Below are 24,843 nucleotides of genomic sequence, written 5' to 3'. Positions count from 1 at the left end.
GGATGCCACTGCCTTGGTGCCGTCACCCAGTCAGGCAGTTCTCACTCACTGCTCCCTTCACCAGCCTCTCCCTCTGTGACTCCCCTGGATAGTCAGGACTCTGCTTCCCTCCCTAAAGGGTCTTTCTGTGTCCCCTCCAGATTTAACCTGGACCCGGAGAAGAAGTGCTCTGATAGCACACTGTGGGAGGCTCTGGAGATAGCCCAGCTGAAGCTGGTGGTGAAGGCGCTGCCAGGAGGTCTGGGTAACTACTCCTGGCTGAGCAGCCAGTCAGGCACTTGCAGATGCCTGTGAGAGCTGTGGAGGGAAACTCACATCCATATCTTAGGTGTGTCCAGATTTTGGAGGCTGGGTCTGGCAGGCCCCTAGAAACCATTTGGTGAGAGGTCCTACCTTTCACCATACAGAAACTCAGAGAGGTCAAATGATTTATCCGAGGTCACACAGCTGGTCCCTCCTGCAGGGTAGAGTGGGTGGGGAGGTCACTGTGAGACAGAACTCACAAGATCCTGGTCCCATGGTGCAACTCTGCCCTTTCTCAACAACCTACTTGGTTGGTGCATCCTCCACCCGTCCACCCCCCAGGAAGGGAAGGACAGAACGGGAACTCACAGCACCTGTCACTCTTCAAGGCTACTGGAAAGCATTCTGCCCCACCCCGGGGACCAGAGCTTTGGAGAACTTGCGGCAACCCCTGAAGCCAGGAATGGCACACCCTCTTTTCAGAGAATTACCCCACCAAGGTCCACACACATGCCGCACATAAATACCCCCTCAGAACTGCGCAGCATCACAGCAGCGCACCCTCCCAGGGGGGGCTCGTCTCGTTATAATCCACACAGTTGTGTGAGGTGCTGAACCCTGCCCAGTCCTGTACTCAGGACACACACCCACGTATTTCCCCTGTACACACATCCCCTGAGCTACACCATCTATTCCACTGGTAACACAGTGTTAACCCTCCTTGCTCGCCTTCCCTGGGTCTGGTTTCAGATGCCATCATCACAGAAGGTGGGGAGAATTTCAGCCAGGGCCAGAGACAGCTGTTCTGCCTGGCTCGGGCCTTTGTGAGGAAGACCAGCATCTTCATCATGGATGAGGCCACAGCTTCCATTGACATGGCCACGGTTGGTCCTGGGCACATCCGAGGGGTGGGGTTCTTGGAGAGGGTTTTCATGGGGTATTAGGAAGAAGTTTGCACAAACTCAAGTTGCCTTTAATGTCGAGGGCCTTTTATAGCAAAAAAATAAAGGGCTGGAGGTCCCTGACTCCAGCTAGTCTTAGGGCACATTGCTAATACATGCACACAAGCCATACAGAGACCCACAGACTTCACACCTCACTGCCACACAGCACATCCCTCCCACACACACCCCCCACTATGTGTGTGTGTGCACAGGGCTGAGCTCCCAACAGGCTAAGTCTAGTCTCTGAGTTCTGGGGACCTGATTTGTCCTCTGGGGGTTAGAGCCAGACAGAGGGGAGGGGAGGGGGTTAGGGTTGGGGTCACATGGGAGCTGTACCCCAAACCTGGGCCTGACCCCTGAAGCAAGGCCAGACCCCATCCACTGGGCAGGTGAACCAATAGCTGATGCTCCAACCTGGCAGGAGAACATCCTCCAGAAGGTGGTGATGACGGCCTTCGCAGACCGCACTGTGGTTACCATCGCGGTAAGGGGCCCGTGAGTGGGTTGGGGGGGCGGACAACCGGAGAGCAGTCTGGCTCCTGAAGCTGTCATTACTTCCAGCTCCTGAGCTCACCTGGTCTGGGTTATCAAGAGAGGACCCTGGAGCAGTACAGGGCAAGGGGTCTGGAGGGCTTGCGGGGATCCTAGATTGCAGGATTTGGGACCTGGGGGCTTTGTATCTACACCTTAGACCTCTCCTCTCATTCTTCAGTTTCCATGGTCTGCCCTGTCCCAAAGTCTCCTGAGCTAGGATAAGGGTGTTCCTCCTTAGGAAGTAGGGGATAGGGAGCATGGGAGGCTCTCTGAGTCCTGAAGCCTGGAGGTGAGGGCAGGGCTGGGATTTGTTGAGGATAGAGGGTGACATTAGTGGCTAGAAGTCTTGGAGTCACACCCACCCCAGGAGAGGTCAGTCCCCTTCCCAGAGACAGGATGTTTTGGCCACATGCCCCTCCTCCAGTTTCAGTAGGGGTGCTTTCAGCTGCCCGCTTCTTCCCCCACCTCCCTGAACGGGCCCCTCCTGCACCCCCAGCACCGCGTGCACACCATCCTCAGTGCCGACCTGGTGATTGTCCTGAAGCGCGGTGCCATCCTGGAGTTTGACAAGCCAGAGAAGCTGCTCAGCCGCAAGGACAGCGTCTTCGCCTCCTTCGTTCGTGCAGACAAGTGACCTGCCAAGCGCCCAAGTGCCAGCCCATGTCCCACCCACCCCCACCCCCCACCTGGGTTTTCTAACTGTAAATCACTTGTAAATAAAGAGATTGATTATTTCCTATCAGAGGCCTGGAGTCCAGGGGTCAGGGCAGGGTGGACTGTGGGTTCTGTGGGGAAAGCCTGACCTGGGCATCAGGCAGACCTGACCAAGTCATGTGAGCGTGGGCAGTATGCGTCCTCATCTGAGGAGCAGGGGTGTGTTAGTCCCCTAGGCTGCCATAATAACGCATCACAGACTGGGTGACTTAACCAACAGAAATTTATTTCTGACAGTTCTGGAGGCTGAAAATCCAAGATCAGGATGTTAGAGGCTTGGTTTCTCCTAAGGCCATTCTCCTTGGTTGCAGACAGCTGCCTGCAGCTGTGTCCTCATGTGGCCTTTCCTATGTGCGCATATATCCCTGGTGTCTCTTCTTTATCAGGATACCAGGCACATTGGATTAGGGCCCCACTCCTGTCACCTCATTTAACCTAAGTGCCTTTTCATGAGGTTTATCTCCAACTATCATCTCATTGTTGGGGGCAGAGGTTCTCAGCACATGATTTATGTCTTCAACATATATGAATTCAGTGCGTACCCAAGTTACAGCAGCTTTATAATTATATCATCAGATCAGACAGCAGATCTGCATAGAACTTGGCCCCCTTTCTTCTCACTGTAATTCTTGGACTAGAATTGTGGGACCTTAGATATCCTGGATTAACACTATTTCCATTACAAATGACAGGACCCAACTCATAGTGGCTTACACAAAAGTTGGAGTTTGTCACATATGACTGAGAAGATCAGGAGCTACCTTACTGCAAGCCTGGATGCAGGTGTTTGACATCAGGAGGTATCTCCATTTCTGGGTTTCCTCTTCCTCTCCCTCCCCAGTGACAGGATGAGAAGTGGCCACTAGCACCTCCAGTTTGTATCCTATTCCTCTGGGGGGAAAAAGATGCTCTTTCCCAATAATTCCAGCAAAAATATTGGGAATAAATCTCAATGGACCAGCTTGCGTGACATCCCCAATCCAGCTAATCCCTGGTTGGTGGACTCGAATATATTGACTAGCTAGACCTGAATGACATGTTCCAGCTCCACCCTCCAAGTGGGGAATTCAGAAGTGGGAGAAGGGTGGTCCTTCTGAGGGAAAGCACAACGCATATACCACAAGTCAAGCAGGTAGTGGCTGGGACATGCCGGAGCCTGGACACTGGGGAGACTGAAACAGCTGTCCTTGGGCTCCATCTGCCTCAGCCAAGAAATGCTTGGCACGAGCTCACTTACGTATTGTTTCATTATCATTGACATGTTGCCTACAGTTCCAAGCTCTGGGATGCAGACCAGGAGTCTTGCTTGATTGTGAGGGGGTCAGAACCGTACATTGTAGGGAAAACCCACCAGTCATTGAAGAGAGCCCCAGCACATACCCTTCTGGATGCTCCAGAGCAGAGGAGCTCAAGAAGAGAGAGGCCTAGCAGGCTGTCTAAGAGAAGCAGGACTTGAGTTGAGCAAGGAATAGGAATTGGATAGGAATTGGATAGGCAGGGCTAGAAGAAGAGGGCCCATGGGGGACAGGAGGAGGAGGGCATGAGACTAGGGATCTTTGAATGCCAGGATGAGGAGCTTGGGACAAGCCTATGACCAAAAGGAAAGTGAAGAGTTTTTCCAGTGAGAAAGGGACTTGAAAAGTGCAAGGTTCAGGGGAGATGAGGTGGTGCAGGAGGGAAGAGAGCAGGAAGTTGAGTTCTTTGGATAGAGACTCGTTCTGGAAAGGGTAGAGTCGTGAATAGCTGAGACTCAAGACCACAATGAGAGCAGGGTCTAGGCTTTCCAGCTGAGATGCCTCTGGGGACCCAGGAGCTGAGCCTGGGAAGGAAAAAGGGATTCCCATCCCTTCATGCCTACCACTTTCTAAGGGACTGAAGGGTAGGAGCAGGAGCAGGGCAGGGTCATCCAAGTCCAAACCCTCCAAAGCATCCCTGATGGTCTGCCAACTTCAACTTGGTTGCCCCCTTGGATGTGGGTCATCTCTGGTTATTAGAATTGAGTTTTACATATGTGAGATCAAAGTCTGCCTCTGTCCCACTCAGTGTCCAGGATCTACACATTGGGCTACACAAAACTAATCCATCTTCCTTTGATCCCAAGGCTTTCTGCAATAGTGCCCCAAATTCCTGGGCCCTCAAGACTTCTTTTCTGATGACTGAACAGCTGCAGTTACTTCTCAAGTTTCCTATGTAATTCTGTTTCCATGAGCTCCCCACTTTGCTCATCCTGTTCTCCCTCCCTTCCCTAGGAACTACACCTCTGTTAATATGACCCAAGATCACGCTTACCCTGAGTAGCCGTGTTCACTCTGCCTGCAGATAGTATGGGAGAGAAAGGAGAAAACTCAATATGAAGGTCATCCCCTGCCCTATTGTGGCCCACATCCCCCTGTCCTTATCTTTCCAGCCCCTGCCTCAAGCCCCAGCTCCAACCAATGGACACACAGGACTCAGAGGTTTCTCCAAAGGGTCTGAGCACCAGAGCGGGGTTGGAGCCACGACTACCCCAACAACAGAGACCTAGCATGTTTACTCTCCCAGCTGAGCACTGGGGAGCCCCAGGGCAACCTTAGGTTGACAGTTGAATTAGAAACACCACTCAAGTTGGAGGTCAAGAGTTTAGGCTCCCCGAGTGCCCATGCCTGCCGGAATACAGCCATCAGATCCAGGTGCCTCCCATTACATAAGGTAGAAGAAATCCAGAGGACTAAAGCAAGAGCCAGTAGCTCAAACTATCTTTAAAATGTGGGGATGAGGTTGGAGGGGACAGCGTCATGACTGAGAAGATTCAGCCGCCCAGGTTGCTGTGTCCATTACCCCAGAGTGGGTGTTAGCATTCCCACACCTACTAATGTACTGTCCCCTCGGGAGGAAATCGTGGCTTTCATCAGGTTCTCAAAGGACCCATGACTCAGAAAAGATTAAGAGCTTTCCCAAAGAGGAAGGGAGGCTGAGAAATCCTCCAGCCACCTACTCCCCGTCACCGGGCTGGTGGCGCAGCCCCTCATGTCTCCTTTCCCTGGTACCTGCAAAGCCCAGCGCTGCAGAGAGGCGGGCATCCACCTAAGTGAGGATGGTAGATGATGGGGGGTTGGGGGAGGGGAAGAAAGGGGAGACGATCCCCAGTCTGGAAGGGCGAGTCACGATTCCCTCCACTCCCCACCCCAGTTTCAAAGAACGTGGGCGGGAAGAAGCTCTTTCTGTCCATCGGTTGAGCAACCCCCCAAGGCCAGACTGCGAGTCCCGAGCAGCAGAGCAGGGAGGCGAAAGGCGACGGGCGGGGCTTGCGGCTGGGCCCGCCCCGCCTCCTGCTCGGGAACGGGTCGGGCTCCCTCTGGTGGCCCCGGCTCGCACCCCACTCCTGCACCCCCGCCCGCGCCCTCAGCCCTCCACCCCCACCTAGCCCCAGTCGGTCTCCGCTGACCAACAGTCGGATGCACTGGCCGAAGCACCGCCCGGCAGCAGGAGGGGGCGGGGAGGCGCCGGCTGCGGCTTGAGGAGCAGGAGCAGGTGCCCCGGGGACGCGCGGGCGGGGTCGGGCGCGGGCGAGCGTGCGGCCGGCTGGGAGCCGGGAGGCCGCCCCTGGAGTGAGCGGCCGGGTCGCGCCGGGGAGAGGGGTCCGGAGTGGAGCCGGGTGGGGCAGCGAGTGACTGGAGGGCGCAGAGTACCCGGGAGACACAGAGCACCCGAGCTGAGGGGGAGCCGAGGAGCTGCCAGAGCGCTGCCAGGGGCGTGGGGTAGGAGAGGGGGGCACACTTGGAGAGGAGACAAGGGGCGGTCAGAGTCCGAAACTGGAGCTTGAAGGCTGTCCGGGACCAGAAATGGGTGAGGCGGGGGTTGTGTGAGGTCTGGCCAGTTGGTAAGATCCAGAGGTGTGACCTTCCTAGATGCGAGAGGTGGGTTGAGAAGGAGGCTGGGTGGGGATAAAGGATCTTTATCCTGAGCCCAGAGTGCTCAGGAGTGAAGAGACTTGAGCTGGGGTCCAGGGTCAGGAGGGCAGCAGGCAGGGTGGGAAGGAACGCGCACTAGGCATGGGCAGGTGGGCCCAGGTGTGAGGCTGGTATAAAGATCTGAAGCAGGGGCCAGGTGGGGAGGTGAGGATGCTTGGGGAGGCATCTGAGAAGTGAGACCAGCACAGACTGAGGGTGGTACCAGCGTTGAAGGGTGTCCAGGGAGGCACCCCACAGCGAGTCCCTCGGTTCAGGCAGGAGTGCCCCCCCACATGGGGGAAGCCTCTCCCTGCTGGTGGCTGGAGCCATGCTGTCCCGAAAGGGCATCATTCCCGAGGAGTATGTGCTAACGCGGCTGGCAGAGGACCCTGCCGAACCCCGGTATCGCGCCCGCGAGCGGAGGGCCCGCTTTGTGTCCAAGAACGGGAACTGCAACGTTGCGCACAAGAACATCCGCGAGCAGGGCCGCTTCCTGCAGGACGTGTTCACCACGCTGGTGGACCTCAAGTGGCCTCACACGCTGCTCATCTTCACCATGTCCTTCCTGTGCAGCTGGCTGCTCTTCGCCATGGTCTGGTGGCTCATCGCCTTCGCCCACGGAGACCTGGCCTCCCATGAGAGCACGGAGGTGGCCTGCGTCACCAACATCCACTCTTTTTCATCTGCCTTCCTTTTCTCCATTGAGGTCCAGGTGACTATTGGTTTTGGGGGGCGCATGGTGACTGAGGAGTGTCCGCTGGCCATCCTCATCCTCATTGTGCAGAACATCGTGGGACTCATGATCAATGCCATCATGCTGGGCTGCATCTTCATGAAGACTGCGCAGGCCCACCGGCGGGCAGAGACCCTCATCTTCAGCAAGCACGCAGTCATCGCCTTGCGCCAAGGCCGCCTCTGCTTTATGCTCCGGGTGGGAGACCTCCGCAAAAGCATGATCATCAGCGCCACCATCCACATGCAGGTGGTGCGCAAGACCACCAGCCCTGAGGGCGAGGTGGTGCCCCTCCACCAGGTGGACATCCCCATGGAGAATGGCGTGGGTGGCAACAGCATCTTCCTGGTGGCACCCCTGATCATCTACCACGTTATTGACTCCAACAGCCCGCTCTACGACCTGGCACCCAGCGACCTGCACCATCATCAGGATCTGGAGATCATCGTCATCCTGGAAGGCGTGGTGGAAACCACGGGCATCACCACCCAAGCCCGCACCTCCTACCTGGCGGATGAGATCCTGTGGGGCCAGCGCTTTGTACCCATTGTGGCCGAGGAGGATGGCCGCTACTCGGTGGACTACTCCAAGTTTGGCAACACCGTCAAAGTGCCCACACCACTCTGCACCGCCCGCCAACTTGATGAGGACCGCAGCCTGCTGGATGCCCTGACCCTGGCTTCGGCCCGTGGGCCCCTGCGCAAGCGCAGCGTGGCTGTAGCCAAAGCCAGGCCCAAGTTTAGCATCTCTCCAGACTCCCTATCCTGAGCCACAGCCCCTTACCCCCGTCCTCTGCATGTATGCACACAGTCAGTGTGGCATGGTATGTAGAGTGGACCTGCTGTGGGCCCCTTAGCCAGGCCAGGCCCTGGTGTGAGGCTGGGCCTCCTCAGCTCAGTCTCCCCCACTACTGCTCACCCAGGGTGTTACAAGGCACTTGTCACTACGCTATTTCTGGCCTCAACAGGAGCCTGTTCTGGGTTATTTTTGTCCCTGCTCCTCCCAGCCCTAGCAAAACTAGCTCATCCCTCTCCTGCTGTCCCAGGCTAGAGGAAGTTGTCCAGCTCTAAAGCTGGGTCTTCAGCTAGTCCTGGGCCTCTGTGCTCAACTGGCCATGGCTGGGCAGGTGACTGGGGAAGAACAGTCCCCACATTGATGGCTTGCTGCTATGTTTCTGTGGCCTGAAGAGATGCCTATGGTCAGCCCCTGACCACCTCAGTCTCTGAAAAAGTGATGGGCTAAATGGTTGTCCAGCCAGCTGGGGAGGGCCGTCAGTGAGGGCGCACATTTCAGCTGGAAAATTGAAAGTGTGGCACCTACAAAGACAGGAGCAAGCTGAGGCTGGCAGGGCTACCCTCTGAAGGGCAGACTCAGGCCATGAGGAAATGGTGTGAGGAGACTTGGCTTGGCTGAGCATTGCTCAACCACAGGAAAGAGGGGATGGGCCCTGTGTCAGGCCCCTGACACTTACCCCAATGCCAAGGCTTCTATGGTGAGGGCTCTGTGGGCTGCGGCTGCCGTGACTGCCTCTTCCATGCTGTCCACTGCCCTGGGAGGCTGGGGCAGGCACTGGCATGCCAAGCAGAAAGAGGCCGAGGAGAGGGCATCCTGGGCCCATCACACCTCCTCACCAGTGGCTGCCACTCACTTTGTCCAGAGGGTAGCCATGGAGGGTCATTGGGTTGCTAGAAAGGATGTTGGAAAACTCAGGTGGGGGTGACTGAGGTTCCTGAGCTAGAGGCCCTTCGCCCTGATGGACGACTCCAGGCCTGGACTCTTAGAGCAGTGCTATGTGTACTTGCCCAGAATTCTGCCTTCTCTGTTGTCAATAAAGCCCCTTCGTGACCTAAACTCTGGGCTGTTCTTCCTGGGGGAGGCAGGGAGGGCGCTGGTGGACAGAGAGCAGGGATGCAAAGGTGCCCTAGACCCTAGCAGAGGGGCCAGGAAAGGAACCTGGGGTTGGTCCTCTTCCCCCAATACAGGAAGAATTTCCCCTTCTGTGTCAGGTAGCCCAGCCCTGCCAGTCTCTCTGGCTGTCTCACTCTTTGGACACCCACCAGGCTTACCTTCATTCCCAGGGATCTGCTGGAAGGCTGGGATGCTGAGGGCGAGAGATGGGGAAGCCCTGTGCATATGTGTATTGGCAGCATGTAAGCTCTCAAGCCACCTGTCTGAGTTCAAATCCTGGCTGTAGCTCTAAGGTCTTGGTTAAGTAACAACCTCTCTGTGCCTCAGTTGCCTCATCTATAAAATGGGGATACTCATAGTACCTACCTCATAAAGTTGTTGTGGGAGTACCTGAAAAACATGTAAAATGCTTAAGTGCCTGGTACATAATAAGTGTTCAATAAATATTAACTATTGTGATTGCTGCTCAATCAGACATGATGAGACAACTGATCAAGTGAATGATATGAGAGAAGGTGCTGTTGTATTTTCCCAGTGATGACTTTCTTTGCCTGGTCATGTTTCCTACCCAGTTCTCCCTCCCAGCTCAGATCCTGACGACAGGGGCTGTGGCAACATGTTATCTGGTCTTCTTGTCTCCATCTCTCCCCCCACCGAAGTCCATCTGCCATGGAACCATCCTCCCTGCCTCCCCCAATAAGATGGTAGTCATTCCCCCCATGTCAATTGCCTTCAGTTGTTTCCATCACCACCAGTTGAAATTAAACCCCACAGCCAGCCATTTCAGGCTTTGCTCACTTTCCAGTCTTTGACATCATTGTTCTCTTGCCAGCGCACCTGCATTCACCATACCCCTGGCTGCCTCACTATCCCCTCATTACATATATCATTGACCTTTCTGCCTCCAGGCTTTTGCTTATGTTATTCCCTTTGCCTGGACTGCCCAGACCTCATCTTTGTTGAAATCCATTTAAGTCCAGGCTAAATGATGCCTCCTTGAAGTCTTCCCTGATTCCTCTGGAAAGAAACGGTCCCTCCATTACTCTGTTTGTGGGTATTCTACTTTTGCCTATGTTCCTGGGTCTGTCTCCCAAGTCCATGGCTCCTTATAGTCGGAGGCTGTGTCGATTCACATGTGCCTGGCACCAAGTGCTGAATGAATGAATGGATGGATGGCTGGATGGATGAATGAATGGATGAATGAATGAATGAATGTTGTATGGGACAACCCAGGGTTACTGCTGTTGTTCTCTTCCTTATTGAGCTGACCTACTTCTGGTTTAGAGGAAAAAGAGATAAGCAGCCCAGAGTTCTGGGGGCAATTGATGGGACCCAGCATGGCTTTCCTTTAGGCCAAGGTAGTGTCTATCCTTTTAAAGCAGACTTATTAATGAGAAGCCCCTTGGCAGCATCTCAAATAGCCTTACAGAGTCAACCTTCCTTCTCTCCGTCCCTTTATGCACTTTAGGCAGCTGGTGACAGTAAACAAGCAAGACTGAGGACTCAGTGCCACCTGCTGGCCACAGAGAAGACCTACTTGGTTCAAAAAAATCAGGGCTACTAGTCTTAGGCTTTGGTTCAGAGAGATTCCCTCAGGGAGAAGCTGTAACATTACATGCATGGAGGGAGCAGGTCATCCAAGACTTTATTGATTTGGATGTTCCTGCCTACTGATAGTGCTCCCTCCATCTGGGCGCACCCTTTTTTAAGGCACTGGCCTCTAAATTAGACAAGGAAGTGCCTCTGAACTCCACTTAGCACAGGAGTGATTTCAATGAGAATTTTGTTTCTGATTTCTTCTTCTGAGACAGCAGCACTGGCATCTTGTGAAAGCAGACAAAGCAGTCCAAGCTAGGCTATCCTCTAGGAGCCGAGGGAAGGGGAAGGAAGTGTCTCATTTCCCTGTGGTCCTGTGTTGGTGCTGTTTGCACATGAGGAAACAGCATCAAAAGTGGTATTAGCTTGCTAAGATCTCACAGCTAATAATTGGTAGGCCCCAGATTTGGACCTGAGTTTCTTATGCCAAAGCTTTGCAACTTTGCCCCTGCTGCTGTCCAGTGGCCAGAGCTCTGGCTTTTGCTGGAGGTGCCATCAAAATGCTTACAGAACTTTTAGAACATCAGTAAGTTTCCCTCCCCAGCACAATATTGAAAAAGGTTGATGTGTTTTCCACATGATTTACTAGCAGCATTCTTCAAACTAGTCTTCACATTAGAATAACCTAGAAATCTTTTAAATTTCTAAAGCCCAGACCAAACTCCATAAGAATGAAATCACAATCTCTGGAGATGGGACCCAGGTTTCAGTATTTTTTTGAAGTTGTTAGGTGATTCCAATATGTAGACAAGCCTGGAAACCACTGTGATTTCTACTTTAATGTTATCACTAGAAGAAGGGACTGCATAAAAAGTCTATTAGGAAATGCTGGAGAAGGATTCCTTCATTGGTAAATGATCTTTAAGACCCACAGGTTGTAAGATTCTAGAACATTAGTGTTCTTCAAACAATCCATTCATTCAGAATTGTCATATTTGTCTTTTTCCCCAGAAAATTACAACAATTTTTTTTTCTGATTTTTAGATTTAATATCATTAAAAGTGAACTATACAAATGAGGAGTAGAATAATATTCTCCAACAAATATTGCACTGGGAATTTTTTTACAACATATTGTCAAAAAAACATTCAAAACTTGTAAAAAGTCTCTGTGTCTTCCTGATTATCGAATCAAAATCCAATTATTTATGTGATTTCACAATTACCTCAAATATCTATAAATAAGCCAAGAAGAATTGAATCTAAGTGTATATTAGACTAATAAAATTTCTTCCCGGAGTTTAAAATTAACAGAGCTTTTTGGGTCACATTTTATAAAAGGTTACATTTTTAATTCAACATTTAAACTGAAAAACTTTCAAAATCCTCCCAAATAGTATTAACAAAATAAAGGTTCTTTAAAACTCTGACTTTAAAATAGAATGTATAAATCATCACTATTAAATGGTTTTTAAAACATAATAAATATTGATAAAATATGGATCATATAGCACTGGTTTTCTTTATGACAAAGAAAAACAATAATGAAAAAAATTTTTTCCATGTTTTAATTCCAGAAGACAATTTTTTCAGAGACGTGGAATAACTAATGGTTGTGCCTTGAGTCCTATTTTAGTCACAAGTTTACATATAAATCACATAGTCCTTCCAAAAATATGATCTTTCAGTTTGAGGCTATATAAATTGGTACATAGATATTTTGGAAAGCTGCAAGAGCTTATGAATTTCATATGTGCAAACAGACCATAGATGAACAATTTCAGAGAAAGAAAAACCTTGGATGAAAAGGGACTCCTGGCTGCAGTACCTCACCTGCAGGGGTCTTTCATTTTTTAGGCCCTAAAAGTGGATAGAGAGGTACACATAGAATTATCTGGAAGTCACCAGGGCTCTCACAAAAGAATGAAACCGTCACTCTGAGTATTAACTGGGTTCAAAATCTGGGCCTTAAAATATTTAGCTTCTACTTTATCTTTTCTATAAACCTTTGGAAAAATAATCCTGTTTTAATAAATTCACCTTAGTAATTACTAAGTAATTAGTAACACCACAGACTGCCTTAGAGAAAAGTTTGGGATTTTGAGGGAAGGATAGAATTAATTTTGAAAGTCCTGATAATAAGCCCCATGAAGCCGCTGGCTATGGCTGACAATGGTGTCACATCATTCTCATCCTTCTAGGCCTTCTCCAGTGAGAAGGGAGGTACATTAAGAAAACAGTAGTGGAAAAGTCCATTTTTTAAAAAAGTAGGAAAATGGGAAAGAACTTAAAACTCACATCCTCCAGGCAAAAGTAGTAAAGAAACAATAAATGATGCTAATTCTCTTCTAGTCAGAGGGAGAGATAACTTAAATCATTTCCTGGTCTTTCATTCTCCCCACCCGCCTTTCTCCCACCCGCCCTTCTCCCACCCTGAATTGGTTTGCCGGTTTTTTGTGGGATTTTTTGCTTTATTAATAACTGTATGATTAAAAAAAATATCTGCTGGGATGCACAAAAAAATTTTTAGACTGGTATTATTTAAGGAAGTTACCAAGAAGCTAAGGAATTGAACAAGGACATTCATCCAGGGCTGATGCTCCACATCCCGGCTGGTTCACTCTCTCAAAGGCAGAGTCAGACACAGTGTCTACTGAATTAGGAATTTTTTCAGAGTTAAAAGCACTCAGAAACCACTCTAGGCATGATGAGCTGCTTGCCTAAGAAGCTCTAGAAAAACTGACTTTTCTTCAATATGGTTTTCATTTTCCAAGATCAACCTTGAATCTCAATGAAACATACTGTGAATGTCAGAGAGTAAAAACACTTACTCATCAAAGGAAACAAGAAATGTATACAGGGCTAGAACTGAGACATAGCCGGAAAAAAAAAATTAAGAGACAAATTCTAAGATCCATTACTTAGTGCTATAGAATGAGAAGGAATTACTACATAAAGGGGGTTGGAGTTTTAAGCTGCTGTGTTTGACAAACATGTTTTGACACTACCATGAAAGTGTTTAAAACATTAAGAAGCATGGCGATTAATGCTTTTGTTTAATCGAATTCTGTTAATTTGCATTCTTGCCATTGAGTTGCTATATTGTTCGCATAACTGTATCATTGGGGAGTAGAACGTCACACTTCAACATGCATTTGCTTCACTCACCCTCCACCAAAGCTGGAGCACCACTACACTATCACATCACCCCAATATCCCTCTCTCCCTTCTCCCCAACATGTTTTTAAAAAGAAATAATTCCCTTTAATAATAATAATTTCCTTGAAAAAGGAAATAATCACTACTCAAATAAGGAAATATTTATGAAGTAGCAACACCATGAACAGAAAGGATAAAGTGCAAAAAGAAAAGCAAACTCAAATTGCTTGAACAACTGAAGGTGATAGTGGACAGCAAAATAGATAAAGCAACACTGTACAAATACAGGATGGCGTGGCCTTTCATTTCTTCACACTCTATTACCTAGGGAATCTAAAGTGAGGGTAGGGATTCACTTAAATAACAAACAGTCTCATATTACTAAAAATAAACATTTAAAATGGACTAAAGGGCCTCCCTGGTGGCGCGGGGGTTAAAATCTCATCACTATCAAGCTATCGCCAGCCCCTGCCAGCCACTGTGGCATGAGTTCAATCCCTAGCCAGGGAGCTGACCCACATGACTCAGTAGACCTCTCCTGTCTCACCCCCTGCTCCCTCAGCAGTGTATCTCAGTAGATCTGTGTGTTCTGCAGAATCCTCTGGTGAATCCTCTCACCCCCTGCAGCTCTCGCCTACACCCCTGTTCTTGTATGCATAATAAAATAAAATAAATCTTAAAAAAATAATAAAATGGACTAAAATTGAACAAAAGTAACATTCTAATACAATTCATAGGAGACAGCAAAAAGAACTAGATGGGACTGAATTTTTTTCTCTCTTACTTTCAAAGTTCTCCGATGAGTTTTAACTTTAAAATCAGGTGGCAAAACAATCATTCATTTTTAAATTCCAGGGAATGGCACAATTACAAGAATTGTAACATAATAGACTTTAATATTTAAACAATGAGCTCTATGTTCATAATCTACGAAAGTCTTGGGATTTTCCTATACTTATTACTAAGGATAAAACAGAAGGAGGTAAGAAAATTTACACAGCAAAATAGAATATCAAATTATAAACAATACACTAGTGTACAGGTATGCAGAGATTGGAAGGCAACTAGAAGGTGCACATGTAAGGAAAAATGTGCTGTCTGGGGCTGGCTGACACCCAGGTAGGCTCATGGTGTTTCATCAGGAATGTGACTGACAATTAATATGTAAACAAAAAGCCCTGCAGCGAAATAGTAGACATCGATCGATAATAAACATGGAATGTGTTTTTCCCTATATAATGCTACAGACAACATTTTTTAAAAAAACCTCAATTCCTAAAATTTAATCGAAGGTTTCACTAGTTTGGTTTTGCTTTGCTTTTGTCTCAATAAAAATATTGGCAGTGCTGGTAACAAGAAACATAAATTTTTCAATTTGGTGTCTTCCCCACTTGCTGCTGCTGCTTTTTATGGCTCAGTTCTTGGAGTCGATAAGAAATAGTTACTAATTCACAGCTAATTATTCATTTTTTAAAAATCTAAAGGTAGGTAGAGAAATATTGGAATCCTGCTGATGATATTACAAAAAAGGAAAATATTTGATTTCCTTGAAATCTCACACCTTGAAAGCAAGCTGCCTTTATATCACCCACAAGGAACAAAGAAGCAAACTTTGCATTTTGCTTAATACTCCTTAGTCTCCTGATTCCAACAAAGACAAATGAATTTAAAAAGTGTGACGATGAGGCACCAGTGGTTGAGAGAAGGTGGACTTCTCCAGCAGGCTCTTCAAGGGATAAAAATCTTGCATGAAAAGGAAGCTCATCATCTAATTTGGCCCTTTTTCATTTTCTTCTTGATTGTACTGCACAGCTATAAAACAAAGATTAAATTTTAGGTGCTAACCACAACAGGGCTTGTCAAAATTTCTCCCTAAAGAAAATAGATTTCTCTTTTATTAGCTAGGCTATCTTAAAAATCACATTACCGGGCCTCCCTGGTGGTGCAGTGGTTGAGCGCTGGGTTGCGAAGCTGCCCGCAGCCTCTGCAGCACCGGTTTGATCCCCGGCTGCTCCCCAGCCACCGGAGGAGGGTCCCACATGGCGCGCAGACCTCTCCTGGCTCCCCTCCGCAGTGTATTTCAGTCCTTCTGCCTGCTCTGCAACCCGCTCTGGCTCTGGTGAGTTCTCTCACCCTCTCACGCTTCTGACTGTACCCAGTGCTTGTATAAATCAATCAATGAATCAATCAATCTTGTATAAATAAATAAATAAATAAATCTTTTAAAAAAATCACATTACCTCAAAGCAGTAAAATTTTCTTTGCATTTTCATCACATGAAAAACAACTTGCATTTAAATGGTATTGCAAATCTGTTCAAGTCGCATAAAAAATAATACAGTTGTAAACTTTCCTTTAAACAAAGTATAGTCATGTCTCAAAAGGACTTTTTACCATTGTTTCTAAATTTTAGTTTAGTTTTCTTTAGTGAGAATTAAATATTTTGAGGGCCATCATCTTTTAAAATACAATTTTAATTATGTATACCTAAGCATACTGCGAAATTGATGTTTCATGAAAATTTATATGTGAAACTCTAATTATTTCATACTGTAATTTAGCTAAACCAAAGACTATTTAATATCTACATAAGTATAAAGAAGAATCATATAAATTAACACAGAACCAATACTTTCTAACAGAGGTGGAAAGAACACTTCTAGCAACTCCATAGATTCATATTCTTCATAAATGCCCAGTACTAACAAGAACTGGAATTCCCTAAACCTATAAATACTAACCATTCTTTTTTAAATACTATAAATTAAAATAATATGCTAGAAACTGTGAAGTCTATCTACAGTAATATCCATTCATTAATTTACTCCTGTCACAACAAAAGCATTTTAAGAATTTGCTCTACATTCTCCCCCAATTATTTCCTAATTTAACCCCATTCCACCAACTAAGGAGAGAATTCCGGTTTTACCACAGTTTCTGGCTACAGATAGAATCATGAACAAAGAAATGTCCCGGATCATTTTTTAATGTTCCTTACAACTTAAAAAACAGAGATAGGAATTCTCTACTTCTGAAGAAAAATATGCTCTTCAGTGATTTTTGTGCTTTTTTTCCAATACTGCATAAAAGCAGACCTTATCTATATTGTTATATTTAAATTGGAGATTCATGATTTAAAGTTAAAAATCTGAAATATGCAATGCTTATTTAAAAATTTGTGAAATGGGAACCAAGATTTTTAAGATGTATTAGTATTAAGGGAAATAATGTAAGATTATGAGTTGTTACATTGGATTGGTTCACTCAGCAACCTCTAACAGGCGTTCCTGAACTGCAGAGATGGAAAAGTTAAACACTGTTATTTCCCAGCTTCCTTTGCAGCTAGGGGTCCAGATATGACTGATCCAATCAGTTAGATGCACTTACTTGAGACTTCTGTTCAGAACTGAGTCAAAGGAGAGAGCGACAGAACATGAGGTATCCATTTTTTGCCGACACAAAGCACAGCAGAGTTGGTGTATTTCTGGAGCTGGGAACTATTCACAGCTGTTTAATCCAGCAGATGACTTCCTGATCCACCAGGTTGCTTCTTGATTGTTCCAAAAGCATCAGCTTCTTTGACATATCACTCTTGATATAGCTCCTGGAAGCTCAGACAAGGTTCTGTTTCTTTAGCCCTACCAAAGATTCTGCAAGCTAACTATATCTCTTCATCAATCTCATTCTGTTTAAAAACCAATTAGGAAGATCCCCTTACCTAAACCGATAATCTTGACATACACAGAATTTGGTACCTACAAATAAGGTGCAATAGGTAAAATGATCTTAAATATGGAGTTAACTTGGTTGAGAAGGTAGGGCTTTGGGTAATAAGACTCCTGACAAAGGAGGTAAAGCTATCAGAGAAAGTGATGGTAGAACTTTAGAATGCTAGCAGAATGCTGTCTGGTTCTTGCCTCTTTCAATCTTATAAGAGAGATATGACTCAGAGCAAGAGGTCTGCAGAGATGCAATGGAATTTAACTTGATGAGGGCATTGTTCTTTGTCTACAAAACATTGACAAAATCCCAAGTCTGGAGCCCTGATGAAGTGAAAATTTCAACTACCAACATACTCCAAACTCAAACAGTTTTAAAGGCTCTAAGGCCATTTTCAAGCACCTTCCTTTGAGTAACGGGAGTCACACTAGGGGAAAAGGTCAGATTAAAACTGTTGCCATCCTATCCAAATCTATGTTTAAAATAGTTCTGAGTAGGTACCATTCCGTTAAGACCCAAGGGGAGGAGACCGAGTACAGAGGTCAGCAAATAAAAGATGTGATTCATGTTAAAAACTGTCTTAACAAGATCTTTGGTAATAATTAAAGAAAACAGACCAGCAGCTTATTACTCTTGCAGGGAACTGTTTGCCAAAGAACTAAAGGAAATGAAAATAAATTAAATTCCCAAACCCAGCCTGCAAAAGCCTGTAACTATCTAAAACAATCTCACACAATAACAGGAAGGGAAGTAGTATGGCTACACAGCCTCCAAGAAGGGTTTACTTTCACATGCCCCAATATGGCCTTGAAAATTAATAGATAATAAGAACTTCCTAAAGGGCAAAGCCAAGGGCCTCTGAGGACAGTAGACCAGGATGCTGCTCCCAGAAAGGTGAAACAGGATGCCTGATGGGTAAACCAAAGAATATATTTATTGACAGCAGAGAGACCTGGTTATTTTTGCTAAGCAGTATTTTTTTAAATTGTTGTGGATCAGTGACTGCTATGAGTCCCATTTTCCCCTTCACTAAAAGGTTGATTTTATTGCCATTCCCCTGCACCTATCCCACCATGATGCGTGTGTTTGGCAACTCATGGGACTGACAACTTACTTTTTAGTTTGTAGATGGCCAAAACAAAGGGAGCCACATCCTAACTGGATGGAGAAGACTAACCCCCAATACATGGACTTAGAGCTTTATATAATAATGGATTAGATTTGGGTGGTTTTCCTTCGTGGTAGAGGAAATGAGTGTTTTCCATGTTTCAGAAAAATGTACATGGATATATAAGTAGCCAACATGGCTGTTTGGGTTAAAATTGAAAGCTGCCCACCAAACTCTCCCTCTTCCCTTTCTTCCTTAGTTAAGTAAATTACCAGGTGAATTTCTCACTAGTTTTGGCTAGTGAGGTACAAGTTCAAATGCTGTATGGTTCTCCAGGAAAACTGCCTTAAGGAAGCTCATTCAACTGGAGGAAAGTTCCTTTTCTTGCCCTATGTTGTCTAAATGGCAACCTTGGACAATGAGAATGAAGTAAGTTGAGGATAAAAACCATGAACTGAGGATAGTATGGCATAAAAACAGGAACTGGGACACCACCTACTTCCAGATTTCTTTTATGTAAGAGGGGGAAAAAAATCTTTAAACAGTGGTTTAAACCATTGCAATCTTTGGTTTTTCTGTTATGCTTAGCAGAACCTGATCTTGAATAACAGAATTACAAATGGAAAATGACATGAAGTGGCAGCAAAAGCTGTTCAGTGAAAGAATTTCTAGTAAGTAAGGCTGCAGAAAGTAAGAAAAGTTTACCAAAAACACTGGAATACTATGATCTTCTTAGGAGAACTATTAATATCAAAGACTTTCACAGAGAGAGGGGATAATAAGTGACCATAAAAGAAAATCTACTTTTATGAGTGAGAGCAAGTTACTGATTTTAAAAGTCATGAAGGTGTCTCACTTAAATAGCATCTCACTGATAGTTTCATTAAATTATGGCATATGCCCATTTAGTTAAATCACTAAAGGTGAACAAAGAAAAAAGGGAGGAAATGTGAAAATGGAAGCAAATATTGAGTTTGTCTTCCTGGTTCTTGTAGACGTCAATCCTTACATATCTGTGTCCAAAAAATGTGTTCTCATTTGAAAAGTATCTTCCTTTATTCCATATATGCTTTAAAGTATTTATTGATCAGAGAAAAAGGAAGGGAGGTAAAAAAAATGAAACAGATGTTGGTAACAGTTTTCTTCCAAGTTCTGATGGGCTTCGAATTTTAATTATCTATAAAAAAAAAAAAGCTTTCAATTTAAAGGTACCTTTTTCATTCTGAACCTTCTTTTATATGTAGATATATTGGATATTTGTCTTTTAATTACACTTACCTAATCATAGATTACAATTAAAAACATGTTTTCTTAATATCAATAACTGATTAGAAATAATAATGAATAATGTTGAAGTAAATCATGTCATCATGAATATAGCTATCAAATTATATAGCTTTTCAAATGTGCTGATACATAAAAATTGTACTTTTCATTTTCTGTGATACAAGTTACTCTATTTCCACAGACATATAGAAAGTAACACAGGTAACTACAAATAACGATTTGAAATTATATTTGTAATAAATAAAATTTAAATTTAATCAGTTGTTTATTTCCTTAAACAAACAAAATTACATACGTGGCTTCAATTTCAGTTCTCCACCTGGCCCTGCTGGAGGAGTTTCTTGTTGTAATTTTTTTTGTTCCATCTGCTGTACAACCTAGTGAGTGGAAAAGAACATTTTAAAACTAAGTTTTGTTTTATTTTTTCTTATCTATAACCTTTGACAAAGCCCAACAAACTAATTGAAAACTGATTTCTAAAATGAGATATTCCAGCTCTAAAATTCAGACTAATATTCAATAAAGCAGTCCTAAAATAGTAAAATTTAAAATGTTATAGCTTCTAATATATTGAAATAATCTATTTCAAAAACATAGGCTTTTAACAAAAAGCCGAAAATCCTTTTTAACGTCACAATCCTACAAAACACCACCTGGTGATATTCCAGTTTCTGAGCTTCAAGTTGGTCATGCTGACGTTGTAGCTCTTCCTTCTGTTTCTGAAGCTCATCTGCCTTTTTCTTTAGTTCATTTTCTTGTAAAGAGATAAGATTTTCATACTCTTTTAGCTCTTCCTCTGTGAATAACTGCTGCTGATCCAATGTCTTAAAGGAAAAAAAAAAAAGAGAAAAAATAATCTTACAAGTACAACAGGAAGGTCAGATTCAGTTTTAAAGTTCTATGATAAGCAATGTATAAAAGAATATCTAGTGTATTTAACTTATTAAACTTTTGGGGCAAAAAAGAAGGGGACTCAAGAAAATAGGTATTTATGCACTCATTTCAGCAAAAGAGAAAAGAATTGTAACAGGGTGGTCCCCAGGAAAGGGGGCCAGGAACCTCCCCCTTTCCTGGGGACCACCCTGTTACAATAGGACTTACAAGTTTGGTTACAAGGGAGAGAGCTGGGTTGAAAGGACAAAGAATGTGGGAAAGAAAATGATACTCTTCTGAAGGCACATTTTTGGAAAGATTTGATTTTTGGAAAAGCACCAGTTGAATACAAACCAAAGCAAATAAAATAACCCACAGAAACTGGGATGGGGCAGGCTAACTGAAGAAATTTTTTATCACAATGCATAATTTAAGTATCTGCCTCTGTATGGTAGAAATATAGGTAGCTTCTAATTTACTTCTCTAAATGTATCTATATTTCTAATTTTCAAGAATGAACATTTTATATTTAGAAACAGAGCAATTTCTAACAGACTTCTAATTATATGCAATGTGATTACAAATAAGAGATCAATTATTTTATAGTGACATTATTTTATAGTAGCATTTCATATGAAAAGCCAAGACAATAATGCAACCATAATGTGAAATAAAAGTTAAAGGTAGAACAGACTGATGTCAAATTACCTCCCAGCTATCTGGCTCTAAGAATTCCTTTTTTTCTGTTGCTCTCATAAACTCATCCAGAGTCACCAGTCGGTCTTTGTTAGCATCAACCTGATTAAAGGAAAATGAATATGTAAAATAAAGTAACTCTTTCTCATGAAACTATCCTCTAATAGATGCTACTACATTGACATTCAGCAAGAGCTAGCCTAACACCCACAGAAATTGAGATGGAACACTCAATTGTACTGGAATCAGAAAATAGATATTTTTCTCATCTATATAATTCCAATTTAAAAATACAGTGAGATATGTATACATCTGATACCCCAAAGTTTCAGTTTGCTGATCTGACTGGTTAGTCTAGTATTTGCCTCCTCCCTTACCACACCATGTATAATCCCTCTTGAGGCCAAGTGCTTGGTCAGGAAAAATAATCTTCCAGAAAAAAAACTGTTTTGGTCAAAAGTACAGGAATTTAAGTTAAAATCCTCTGAACATTTTTCCTTAAAGATGACTAACTAAGCCAAAACTAAAGTAGACAACCTCTCCAAATCCTCTTCAACGGTGCTTGTAGATGCAGGCAAATTCAATTACAAAGGTGACATCTACAATGGCCAGAGAAATTTATTTGATACAGGGATTCCAGCAGTCAGCAGAGATCCCAATTCATCATTAACAGCTCAAATATCAGTGAAAATCACTGAAGCAAAACATAGGTTTTAGTTACCCTTAGTTAGATCAGAGTTTTCAGTGTAGTGATGTGAACAAGAAATAAATATCTATCGTTATAAATTATTAAGGTACTGGGTTTTTTAAATTTTCTTAACTAAAAATAACATAGCATTTAAAACATCAAATATTGCACTACAGTATTTCTTGACTTCTAAAGAATATTTTAGAGCTGATATGCAGGGGCATCTTGAGTTTTTAAAATATTTTGAAATAGTTACAAATTGTTTTATTTATACTAAGTGAATATACTAAATACTATGGATCAAAAATGCAAAATCCAATTAAATACCTATTCTGTGTATTTATTTTTCATCTTATGGCAAGATTTACTGTAAGAGACTTGGACAATCAATAGATATAACATGGGGCCTCCCCGGTGGCGCAGCGGTTGAGCGCTGGGTTGCGAAGCTGCCCGCTGCCTCTGCAGCGCCGGTTCGATCCCCGGCTGTTCCCCGGCCACCGGAGAAGGGTCCCACATGGCGCGCAGACCTCTCCTGCCGCCAGCTGCTCCCCTCAGCAGTGTACTTCGGTCCTTCTGCCTGCTCTGCTCCCCGCTCTGGCTCTGGTGAATTCTCTCACCCTCCCGTGCTTCTGACTGTACCCAGTGCTTGTATAAATAAATAAAATAAATCTTTAAAAAAGAAAAAAAAATAGATATAACATGTAATCTTAAACTTTGAAAACCTACCTCATTCATTACATGTTCCCTCATTCTAAGTCTTTCTTCCTCCATTTCTACCATATCATCTTCTTCGTTTTTGGGGTCATATACTTTTTCCAACTAAAAAGAAAATTTTAAAACCAACATAAAAAGAAAGGAAGATGACAGAAGGAAAAAAGAGAAAGCAAAAACAATGAATACTTGATAAACTCAGTTACCTCTTTAGTAAACAGGGCTTCTAATTCTTGTTCATCCAGGAAGCCATCATTATTGACATCTAAAGTTTAAATATTATAAATGAAAAAACTTATCTTAATGCCTTAGAAAATAAATCAATAAATAAAAATACAAATGTTTACAGATGGTTTGCAAAACTAGTACTGACATGAAGCATTACAAAAAAATGTTTTTTTATGAAGTCTCAGTTCAGTCCAACTGATAACATGCACTACTCAATGCATAATTCATAACAGTTTCTATAAAAAACCATGACTAATTTCCCCCCAAATATAAAGCTTCATCTATCTAGCAATATATGACACTAAAAGTAAGTTTTAATATTATAGCATAAAGATATAACTGAGTCATAGAAATACCTTCATTTTACAGAGAAACTTGCAAAAAATCACATAATAACTCAACAGTAAAAACAGGTATAAAGACACAGCTACTGACCCTAAGATATTTCATCCTGCGGATCAGTATGCAATAAAGACTGCTTTAGTACCCTACAGAAAAACTTAAAAAATTTGCTATCAGTAGGACAATAGAAAACTGTCTTTTAATAGATGTTACTACATAAACAATTTTGTCAGATATCAGGAATAGACTGTAATTTTTCAAACAGCAGTTGTAAATATTAATATTTGCATCAAATTTATTACCATGTAATTTGAAAAATGTCTTGGGGTCAAAGTCATTAGGATCCAAACCATCGGCCTCTTCCCATACCTCTTTCAGTTGGTCTTTGCTTCCCTGTGAATCAATTTTTAAAAACACTCAAAATGTAATATACATACATATAACACTTATATACATATACCAAAATTAAATACGTTTGATGAACATGGCAGAATTAAGAATTAATATTTAAGTACTAATAATTTGATGACAAAACTCTACTCTCTAGTACAAAAGAAAAAGTCTTCAACTAGTCATAAAGTCATAATTCTTACTGGATGATTGACTTTGGGATGATTTTCATGTTTTTTCTTCATTTCTTCAAATTTCAATTCTTCTTCTTTTCTCTTTTCTTCATTAAGTGTTTTCAAATACTCCCTCCTTTCATGTTCCTTCATCATTTCATATTTTTTAAATTCTTCATGTCGAGTTTTGTCATAGTGTTCCAGATCACTTGTAGCCTATAATCCATAATTAAATAAAAAGATGTGTTTCAAGAATATAAGTAAAGCCGTTCTAAAGAGCACCTGCACCCCTATGTTTATAGCAGCACTGTTTACAATAGCTAAGCTTTGGAAACAACCCAAATGCCCAAAAATAGATGACTGGATCAAGAAGATGTGGTACATATACACCATGGAATATTACTCAGCAATCAAAAAAGATAAACACATGCAATTTGCAGCAACATGGATGGTGCTGGAAGGGATCATGCTCAGCGAAATAAGCCAAAAAGAAAAAGAAAAATACTGGATGGTCTCACTCATAGCAGGAATCTAGAAAACTTAAATAAGGGACCAGGAAAATGAATATAAGAAAGTGAAAATCAAAATCAACAAACAACTATGAACCAGAGACACTCTATGGGGGGTGCGGAGCGGGGAGGGGAGGGATTGGGGTCAAAATAAGGGGGTTGCAATTGTATGGGGAAATAAAAATAAAATTTATTTAAAAAAAAGGAATGCCATTCTTACATGTAGCAGACTCTAATATAAGGTAGTATAAGAGGAGCAAAATACACTGGACTCCTCTTTTAAAATTCTACCATTTTATTTTAGTCATATTTACTACCAAGAATGTAGGCATTCCAAGAAACTAAAAAGTTAGGAAGTTCCTCATAAACATTATAAATTTGGAAAACAACAAAGAAAAAACTGTATCAAATTAGTACAG

General features: G+C 43.7%; 3 protein-coding genes across 4 annotated transcripts in view; 2 read left to right on the top strand and 1 right to left on the bottom strand.

The window, feature by feature from the left end:
- The window catches only part of ABCC8 (ATP binding cassette subfamily C member 8), a 72,119-nt gene extending 69,659 nt beyond the window's left edge, over nt 1–2,460 (top strand). For both annotated transcript variants that reach the window (XM_037522723.2, XM_037522722.2), the window contains exons 36-39: nt 141–244; nt 994–1,127; nt 1,609–1,671; nt 2,218–2,460. In XM_037522723.2, coding sequence (XP_037378620.1) covers nt 141–244; nt 994–1,127; nt 1,609–1,671; nt 2,218–2,355 — 439 coding nt within the window. In that variant the 3' untranslated portion in view covers nt 2,356–2,460. The remainder of the gene's footprint in view (nt 1–140; nt 245–993; nt 1,128–1,608; nt 1,672–2,217) is intronic.
- A 4,025-nt stretch (nt 2,461–6,485) lies between these two features.
- Nucleotides 6,486–9,463, top strand: KCNJ11 (potassium inwardly rectifying channel subfamily J member 11). Its single transcript, XM_037521692.2, has one exon. The coding sequence runs from the start codon at nt 6,693–6,695 to the stop codon at nt 7,863–7,865; it is 1,173 nt and encodes a 390-aa protein (XP_037377589.1). The 5' UTR covers nt 6,486–6,692; the 3' UTR covers nt 7,866–9,463.
- Nucleotides 9,464–12,953: 3,490 nt separating this feature from the next.
- Nucleotides 12,954–24,756, bottom strand: LOC119254948 (nucleobindin-2-like). Its single transcript, XM_054699442.1, has 10 exons — nt 24,742–24,756; nt 23,946–24,131; nt 23,655–23,745; nt 22,989–23,047; nt 22,798–22,890; nt 21,396–21,485; nt 20,468–20,638; nt 20,110–20,191; nt 17,087–19,704; nt 12,954–15,511 (listed from the first exon to the last, which is right to left on the bottom strand). Exons 1-9 carry the CDS (start codon nt 24,754–24,756, stop codon nt 19,697–19,699), a joined length of 795 nt encoding a protein of 264 aa, XP_054555417.1. The 3' UTR covers nt 12,954–15,511; nt 17,087–19,696.
- Between the last annotated feature and the right edge of the window lie 87 nt (nt 24,757–24,843).

This window comes from Talpa occidentalis, unplaced genomic scaffold (assembly GCF_014898055.3).
Source record: "Talpa occidentalis isolate TD23 unplaced genomic scaffold, MPIMG_talOcc4v2.1 talOcc4.3, whole genome shotgun sequence".
NCBI lineage: Eukaryota > Metazoa > Chordata > Mammalia > Eulipotyphla > Talpidae > Talpa > Talpa occidentalis.
This window is presented reverse-complemented; position numbering and strand designations above follow the sequence as displayed.

Bases quoted from the DNA above. Each gene is read 5' to 3' on its own strand.
- KCNJ11 (XM_037521692.2), top strand. From the start codon at position 6,693: ATGCTGTCCCGAAAGGGCATCATTCCCGAGGAGTATGTGCTAACGCGG.
- LOC119254948 (XM_054699442.1), bottom strand. The intron at 23,048-23,654 runs GTAATAAATTTG...TTTAAACTTTAG, and splicing joins GACATTTTTCAAATTACATG to ATGTCAATAATGATGGCTTC. The intron at 21,486-22,797 runs GTAGGTTTTCAA...TCCTTTAATCAG, and splicing joins GGGAACATGTAATGAATGAG to GTTGATGCTAACAAAGACCG.